At 35.2% G+C, this 10025-nt stretch overlaps 1 protein-coding gene across 1 annotated transcript in view; it reads right to left on the reverse strand.

Moving 5' to 3' along the window:
- Positions 1–5423: 5423 nt before the first annotated feature.
- The window catches only part of CPNE8 (copine VIII), a 384959-nt gene continuing 380357 nt past the window's right edge, over positions 5424–10025 (reverse strand). The window contains exon 20 of the mRNA XM_006865292.1: positions 5424–7313. Within this exon, the coding sequence (XP_006865354.1) occupies positions 7125–7313 (189 nt within the window). The 3' untranslated portion in view covers positions 5424–7124. The remainder of the gene's footprint in view (positions 7314–10025) is intronic.

Here is a 10025-nt window from a genome sequence, read left to right on the forward strand (position 1 = left end):
CAACCCATAGTGACCCATAGCACAGCAGAAGGAAACACTGCCCAATCCTGGGCCAACCTCACTACTGTTGCCACGCTTGAGTCCATTGATGCTGCTACTTGGCCAATCCATCTCGTTGGGAGTCTTCCTCTTTTCCTCTGACCCTCCATCTTACCAAACATGATATCCTCCTAGTCCCTCCTGACAATATGTAGGGACATGAAATGTGCAAAGTATGAATCTAGGAAAGTTGAAATTTATCAAAAATGAAATGTAACACATAAAGATCCATGCCCCAGGCATTAGTGAACTGAAATGGACTGGTAGTGGTCAATCTGAGTTTAACAATCGTATGGTCTACTATGCCAGGAATGGCATATTGAAGAGGAATGGTGTTGCACTCATCATCAAAAAGACTATTTCAAGATCTATCTTGAGTAAAATGCTGTGATATGATAATATCCATATATCTGAAAAGAAAATCAGTCAATGCCACTATTATTCAGGTTTACATACCTAAAACCGCTAAAGTCAGTGATTATAAAATTAAGAATTCAACCTCTTCACCATCAAACAAGCAATCAAGAATCACTGATGTTTACTAGTGATTGAGATGTGGAAGTTGGAAACAAAGGAAGAATTAGTAGTTAGAAAAAATGGCTGCAGTGATAGAAATGATTATTGAAATTACACAAGACCAGTGACTTATTCACTCTTATTCACTGCAAATACTTTCTTTTGTTGTTGTTAAGTGCCATCAAGTGGGATCCGACCCATAGTGACCCTGTATAGGGTTTCCGAGGAGCAGCTGGTGAGCTTGAACTGCCGACCTTTAAACAATGTTAAATCTGGCCTTGAATAAGTCCCACCTGAACTTAGAAATTGATGTTCATTTGTTTAATTAGTCTGTTGAACTAATTAATTCCAAGTATTTTCAATTCCCATTACTCTTCTTTCTTCTGCAAATGGAGAGACCAATAGTTGCATCTTAGAAGGCCACTCATGAGCTTTTTTTTTTTTAAATGTTTATTCTGAATTATATGATAGTTTACATGAGAGAACTTTAGTTTTACATTCATTCTATCGTATATCATTTCATTGTCATGGTTCCAATCCCCTCCATGCATCATCAACCCACCAAAGGGTATACCCTCACTCATGAGCTTTTAAGATCCTAGATGCTACTCATCAAAGTTGGATGTAGAACATTGACTTCATGGCCTATATTATGCCAATTGACCATGGTGTCCCCTGAGACTATGATCCTCAGCCCCCAGGTCCAGCAACTCATTGCCTTAATAGCTAAGATTTTGTCATCATTTTGCTCCATCACATTGATAGTTATGTTTGTACAAATACTCTCTTTCAAACTCATATATTTGGGGGATATTTATATCCCACTCTTGCCACTTTTATTTTAGAAGTAGAATGTGTGAGCCAATATACTTAAGAGAACATTTTTCTTTAAAGACAGTATTTCATTTTATTTGATCTTATATTTTATTGAACATGCTGATCAAAGGAAACTTTAAAGTAGAAATACTATAACAAGATTTCAGCAACCTGGGAGTATTTTCTCCTCATACTATCTTGAGTTAAGACCAAGTGGCTATCAGATTGTATCAAAATTCCATGGATCTCTTCTCTCCTGCAGTCTGTCTTTTGACCATTTCACTGCTAATTAGCCCTGAAGGAGGTGGGGAGAGAGAAGCTGTTGATCTCTATTCATTCCATTTCACAGTTCTGGTTTAGAGGGAGGGGTTTAAAAAAAAAAAAAAAATAGAGGAAAATCGTGGCTTGGTGTTGTTTGAAGATTTTACTGATATTCTTTCTGTGTGGGTACATTGAGATTCAGGTTTATTTTTAAATGTCAAATTATTAATGTAACATTTTTATTGATCCATCCTTTGACCGCATTCCCCTTTTTCAAGTCAATTGATTACCTACTAAGAGCAAAGACGTGTGTTATGTTCTAGAGATAGAAATGTATACAAGACATCCCTGTTTCTTACCATCCTGGAACTATGGACAAGCCAGAGATACCAACATCAAAGAAGTAATTACAAAGGTGATCAATGACAGGGTAAAAGCAGGGAGTTATGGGAAGGTATAACAAAGAGCTCCAAGGAAACCTGTTTCCTGGAAAGGCCTGTGTAAGGAAATGGTGCTGAAAGTGAGGTTTAAAGAATAAGCAGCAGTTAGTAAGGTGATACCAGTTTATTCTACTGTGGTGGCTTGCATATTGGAAGCTATGTTGCTAGTATTTCAAATATAGGTGGGATCACCATGGTGCACAGGTTTCAGTGAAGCTTCCAGAATAAGACAGACTAGGAAGAAAGGACTGGTGTAGTTCCCAAAACTAAGCAATGAAAATCTTAGAGATCACAGCAAACCATTATCTGATTCAGTGCTGAAAGATGAGTGTAGTACCTGAAGATCTTGACCCCTATCAATATCTTCTTTAACATGCATGGCTCTTGCCCCAAACCACTCTTAGAACATAAGACTGAAGACCAGGAATATGATTTAGTCAGTCCTGTGAATGGGAGTGGATGTGAATGTAGGAGTTATGTTCCTCAGAATGTTCTTCAAAGGATTCCATGAAGACAGTGGTTGATAGTAGAGTTCCAGATGATGTGCCCATCTTGTGACTATGGGACCATCACACCCATTTCTCCCCACTTTTGCTGTAAAAGCACAACTCTCCCTCTGTGCTTTCAAGCACTTGGTATGTTACTCTCTTTGCCTTGTGTTTCTCCAGTTCTTTTTGCTTTTACTTTAACAGAGTGACCATTTTTACTCTTTCATAATGTCCAAGTTGTGAAAATCTGGGATGTGAACATTGCTAAGATGATTATCTACTCACAGAATCATAAATTCAGGAAATAACTCATGAGATGGAGGTGAGAAGAAGAATGTCTTCTAGAATTGTGCCTGTTCTGAGGAAAGAAAGCCAATAACTTTAAATGTCTCTGATTCTATGTCTTGGTATACTTTGGGATCATCTAGTGAATATACATAAATTAAGAAACCTATTTTTACTGTGAAGTAGAATAGTTTTTTGTTTGTTGTTTTCAAAAGGATGACTGGAAATGAAAACAGTTTTCTCAGAAATTCTATAATGAAAAGATGTTTACTATACCATTAATGTAAATTTAAGGGTCTTGTGAGGACACTCACACCTTATTCGTCTGGTCCATATTTTCTACAAGATATATATCATGGAGTTACATGTGATCTTTCAGTTTACATTTAATATGAATGTATCAGGAAAGTAGAAACAAATAAAAAATCCCAAAACAAAAACCCATAGAGGAATTCTATTGTAAGCAGGGATTATTTCTGAAATAATCTCCACAATGTACCATTTCCCTGCTTTTTCCATGTTAAGACATAAATTAAAAAGGGAAATATTTACAAGATATTCTGAAATAAGGCAATGAGGATGCTGGAATTTGGGAGCCCCAACTCCCCCAGGAGCCAAGGTATACATCTGTATAACCAGAAGCCCCAACTACCTTAATGGGTACATACATAGCGCATCTGTGAAGCTGTTTTGGAAAGCTCTGCTCTAGTGTAACTTTCAACAAACAGATTTCCATCCTTTTTCTCTTCAGTAAGTGATATCACATGCACTCAAAAGAATCCAGTTTGGTCCTCAGCTCTATTTCTTTATTCTGAAATTCATCCAATTTGTGTAATGACATAGAAAATATTCTTTACTCTGAGGTTTTTATGTTTTTTTGTTTTAATTTTATTAAATATCTTACCATTTTGCGTCAGTCAGAGATAGGAATACCACAAAGACATAAACTTGTCAAAATACATACACGCTTAAAGGAAAAGGCATGCCCATCAGTAAAATCTTTGGTAGTTACTAGGCCTTTAAGAAACAACCATAACAAACGTCATCCTTGTGAGAAAAATCTCACAAATCCTAAACTGAATATTTCACAGTAATAAAAAATTACATCCAAGTCAACCTAATTATCTTCAGTAAAACTGGAGAACAAAATAGCCTGTACGCCAAAGCTTACTCCCAGTGCCTTCCTCTCCACCCCCCAACACTACCACTCACAGTCCACAACCACCTCTTCTTTGCTTGCCTTGTGATTTACTGAAAAAGAGAATTTTAAAAATTAGAGATTAAGTCATCTGGTGCTTCTTAATTACACCAGGTTTTAGCCCTAGTTATACATTATAATAATCTAGGAAGCTTTAAAATTTACCTACATATTGGCCCCATTAAATTGTATTCCCCAGATAAAGATAAAGTAGTTTATATATAAGGTAGCAAGTGTGCAAAAAAGATACCCCAGATAAACATAAAATAGTTTATATATAAGGTAGCAAGTGTGCAAAAACACAAAGCAAAGAGTTCATAGTACTTAAATACTGATGATTGTTAACTGAAGTTTTAAAAGAATGCTATTAATGAGCCGGAGCTGAAGTGATATAAAGAATAATCCTGGTGGAGGCAAGAGAAGTGGGCATTCCTTACAAATAAAAAAGATAGAATGATTGTGAATATGGTCAAGATTCAAATGAACAGAGAGGCTAGGGAAAAGTGAGGAGAGAGGAGACAACTTTCAAAGCTTTTAATATTCATTGGAAAGTAATTGGGGATGGTGTTATATACCTGAGTAGGTCAGGTGATGTTTGAATAGATGGCCCAAGTTTCATCCTGGAGTTAAAATGATGAGTCATCAAGAGCCTTTATCAAAGAAAGCGAATGGAATTAAAGAGAAAGGCCAGCATCCTATGCCTTCAGGACTCTAAAATGCACCTATTTGTAGTCTGCTTTCTGCAGTAGATTTGGTGACTTGGATCTATCACTCCTCTCTTAATAAACACATGCTTTTCTCATTGCTTACTGTATAACGTCTGAGTATCCCACTACCCATTTGCATATTTTACTGTAGTGGTAAAAGATAAGCACTGGACTGGACTGCTAACCTCAATTTCGTGGTTCAAACACATCAATCCCTCCTTGGAAACTCTATACAGGGTCGCTATGAGTTAGAACTGACTCAGATGGCATTTAACAACAACAACAACAACATGCATTCAAGTTATGGAGTACGTCTTCGAGAGTTTTCATTACATAGCACCTAACAGTACTCTAAAAATGTAAGCAGTTATAACAAACATTTTCATAATGGTAACAAGCACTGTTCTAGTTGTATAGCACCTATGCTATACTTGTGGTTTCTCTGGTTAAGCAATGAGGCATTTTCTAATCTTACATCTAGAATTAACATCACATATACTCCCATTTCAATTATTCTCAGCAACATAAAGAAAAAGATTTATAATGAAGACTGTTTCATTCCTGTTGAGTTACTCTCACTAAGTTGTGGGAATATTATTATTTAAACTGGATAGTAATATTCTTCATTTTCTCTGGTCAGTTCAAGGAAAAATAATTTTGTTTCACAAGAAGGAAAGAAAATTAATCTCATTTATTTTTGTTTTCTGGACTCATGAATAAAGGTAAATAAAAAATAAACTATACTGGAATAAATATTTAATATCAGTAAAGGAAACCATCACACCTCAAGTTAATCATACATGAAATTTATAGAGAAATAGTTATCCTTTTAAAAATTTTAATACATACTTAAAAATGGACAATTTAGTATTACATAGTTACATACCATTGATACTGTAGATATGTAGTATATATATTTTTATTTTCAGTAAAATATTTTCATGCTTATAAAAGTCAGCCTAGGTTAACTTGGGACAAACAGGATAACATACAGTAGAAATAAACCAAGTAGTAAATAGGATCTATGTAAGGAAAAACACTTATAAAGCAATTACATTGTTGACACAATTAAAAAAAATAAACACACTTTTCTATTATTTGAAGGCAATTCACAATCATTTTCAGGAATTCTGTGAGAATTTAAGGCCATTTGTTCTAAAGAAATGCTTCAATTTAGACACAACTTCACAAAATTGTAATTCTTGTAAAAACTGTACATACAAAAATTTTTACAATAATTGTGGACAGGCAAATCAGTATATAGGAATAGGTTATTTCACAAATGTGTTGTGCACTAAGTCACAAGGTTATATATATTTCACTGGGAATTTCACAAAAGACTTCCAGCCTATGCACCCATGTGGCAATGTGGAAAGGTGCCAAGCAATCCAAATCAAGAGAGGCAGTATCCCTTTGAATTAAAATATCTAGACAATATATAATAGACTAAAAAGTTTAAAACATCTGCTACATAGTTCACAGTTAAATATTCTTAGTTTTAGTCTTTCTAAATACCATTTTAATATAAAGATGCTACTTTTTACACAAAGTGTTTTCTGTGCATTTACAGGTCACAATGTTTGACTTTTTATTATTTCTACTTAGCAATACAAATCATAAACTGACTGCAGTCTAAATTTAGAACCAACCCAAAGTCCATGAAAAATGCACGTTCTTACAGGATTCACATCTGCTAAGCTTAAATTCCCACACTTGGCAAACAGCACAGAGAAAGTTTGATTACTAAGCAGAAGCAGCGTCTTAAGACACAATTCAGTGAGTGAAATATGAAAGTCTTTTTCCCTTTTTTACTTGAAATTGTATTTGTCCAGACAGCCATTCAAAGAGATATTGCTCTTATAATTATAGCTATTGCAATTTAGAAGACAAAGGATTCAATATTCAAAACTCTTATTCTTAAGAACAATTATAAAAGTATTGAAATTTAAAAAGTAGTAACATGTAAACATTAACACAGAGAGACTGCTCTCCTATATACAGAGCAGCGGAGGACATATTTGAGTTAAAAACATAGTTTGTGCTTTTCCCCAACACTGTGTTGGAAATGAGCTGTTTCAGTCCAAAAAAACCCAAACAAATGAACAACAAAAAAAGTTAAAGATTCAGAGAAGACATCCATATTTTTCTCCAAGCATTTAAACAAGTTTTCTGTTGCTCATGCAACAACCATATTTACAATTTTGGTTTATGAAGATAATTACTTTTGGATCCAAGAAAGCACATTGACCAGTACTGCTGATACCAAAGTAAGAAAAGTATCTCATTCCCTGGTTCATTACAGAGCACCAGGTGCAAAACATTGACTCAGCAGTTCTCACTGATGTGTAGTTGACTTAAGCATTTAAGAGCACAGTCATATTTGAGTTTGTAACACATGTGTAGGTGGGGTGTATGGTGGAGGCGCAGGAGATGGCTTGATTCCATGGGCCCTCATATAGGAGAGAAACTGTTCAGGGATCTCAGCGAGGACATCTTTAGCCAATCTAGCCATGCTCAATATGTGGTTTCCACTTCTGTCAATATAATCCCTGAATGGCACAAACTAAAAGAGAAGTGAAAGAAAGTTACTCCACAGACCTTAGAATGTTCTTTAATAGACAGAAAAATCAGGACATGTATTTGTAAGAAAATCAAAGAAACACAGAGTAATGGTGAGAGAATAATTACCATACAGTTTACAACTAGTTGAAAACTACAAAACGTTATGTTGTTGTTAAGTCCCATTGAGTTGGTTCCAACTCACAGTGATCATGCATAGCATTTCCCAGGCTGTAAATTTTTGCAGGAGCAGAAAGCCTCAACTGTCTCCCTTGGAACTGCTGGTGGGCTTGACAACTGGCCTTGTGGTTTGCAGCCCATGGCTTATGCTACTGGTCACCATGCTCTCCTAAATAGCTATAACAGTGAACAAATATTTCTGATACATGAGGGAGGCTTCAAAAAGTTCCCTCCAAAATTCCATTACCTCTTAATTGAATTTTTTCAGAGACTTTTTTGAAGTCCCTAGTATGTGGTTGCTGTAGGATCAGCACTGAACTGCAAACCACAATGTTGGCAGTTCAAGCCCACCAGCTGTTTTTTTGAAACCCTAACCCTGTACAGGGTCGCTATGGGTCGGAACCGACTCGACGGCACTTAACAACAACAACAACAATACAGGATTGCTATGAGTTGGACCACTTCAACAGCACTTAAGAAATAAAACATAAACAAGAACAGTATATGCTCAATCTAAAAGACATGTCATTGTTTTCTATGTTGGTTTTTTTCACTCTTCACCTCCCACCCTGCCCCCCACCTTGAGATAACTCATAGATCCTGAACCTGATATGCCCATTATGATAGTATATATGTCCTGTGGTTTTTGGTTTCTGGAGTATTTTACCTTTTGTGGGATCGATGTAATTTTAAATAAAAACTACAACATGCCCAACTTAACTTTCAATGCAGAAATATTATGCAATGCAGAGGAAGAAACAACAACATGAAATTAAAAGGAAAAATAGTATGTATTATGAGTCTAAGTAAAGCATTTTCCATTATTACTACAATATAAAATCATACATACAATGAAAATCAAATTCACATCACAAATTACATCAGTGGGGACATGCAATAATCAGTACACTGAGTCTTGTCCCTGATGTTGATTTCTATATCTGTAAATTGAGAAGATTAAAAAAAAAAAATTTTGTGTGTGTGTGAGATTTTAGTACCTACTATTTCTATTTAAATACCAACATTCTTATTTTTATATAATATAAAAAACGATGGCTCTTTCTTTCTATAAGCAATTATGTGAAAGTCCTTATCAGCTCACCACCAGTCTGGCAGCAAATTACCTGATTCCATTCCCATTTATAATGGATATAAGTTAATAAACACTGTGCCAATTCCTCTGAGGGATATAATGATTCCTGAATTGAGGTGGAAATGATTGAAACTGTTAATGTAATATTTTGGGAACACAGTGATTTTAGGTTTCTAGAGAAAAGCAGAATGAAGAGATTTTAGAATGTTGAACAAGTTCTGAGAATAAGATCTGAAAGTTTTAATTAAGTCTTTTATTTTTTTCCGATGAATCAGAATAAGCACACTCCCATCTCACACTGTAACATAGTTGTTTTCATGTTATTTTGAAAAATTGACTTCATTCAGAGTTACCCAAGATGTACTTTGAGACAAGGACTGTTATGAAGAAGCAGGCTTTTAAATGGGTAGATTGTTACAAGTAAACTGAGATATAAATAAATAAATAAATAAAAGTAGCAGGTGTAATACTTTTTATATAATAAAAGCAGTCTCCTTTAAAGAAAGTAAAGGAAATTATTCCTTTCTTTTTTAAAATAAGACACAAAGTAGGTAGAGGTATAACTCTGTGACTATAATTTTACCCCTCTGTCTCTGCCTCCTTCCCAGGAGAAAGCTTCAGAGCAGCTTTTCATAAAGTGTGATAGAGAAGTGACATAGCTTTCTCCTACCTCTGAAGGTAACTAAGCAATGGCAAGAAAAAAACTGGCAGAGCAAGTAGCTGGGAAGGGACATGTGAGGATGTGAACTTTTGTGAAATCATATTATTTAGCTACAAACAACCCACTACCTTTGAGTCAATTACAACTCATAATGACCCTATAGGACAAAGAAGACCAGCTCCATAGGATTTCAAGGGTCGAGTTTCACTGTAGGATAAGCACTGGATTGTTAACTGCAAGGTCAGTGATTCAAACCTACCAGTCACTCCTCAGAAACGCCATATAGGATCACTAAGTTTTCTGTTAGCAGCCCATAAGACTTGTCATTTTAACAAAAATTCAAAGGGGTGCATAAAAAAAGTTAAGATTTATATTCTCTGTAATTTTAATTGGAATATTGGGAAAATAGGAAATCAAAACAGTTAAGGATTAATGAGAACAACATTTAATTACAATTATGTTTCTGTTGCTGCTCTGTGCTGTTGAGTCCATTCTGACTTACAGCCACCCTACATGAGAGAGTAGAACTACCCTATAGGTCATCCAAGACTGTGATCTTTATGGGAAGAGATCATGAGATTTTTTCTTATGCAGAGTGGCTAGGTGGTTTGAACCACTGACCTTTCAGTTGGCAGCCAAATGCTTATTTTTATCAATTTTGTCTTTTTCAACTTTTAAGTACAATACCAGTTCATCTAAATCAGTACTTTTTGACCTTTTTGTTATTTAAAACACCCATTGTTTCCCCTTTCCATTGTGCTGATTTAAATATATATATATAT

Source organism: Chrysochloris asiatica, unplaced genomic scaffold (assembly GCF_000296735.1).
Source record: "Chrysochloris asiatica unplaced genomic scaffold, ChrAsi1.0 scaffold00077, whole genome shotgun sequence".
Taxonomy (NCBI): Eukaryota; Metazoa; Chordata; class Mammalia; order Afrosoricida; family Chrysochloridae; genus Chrysochloris; species Chrysochloris asiatica.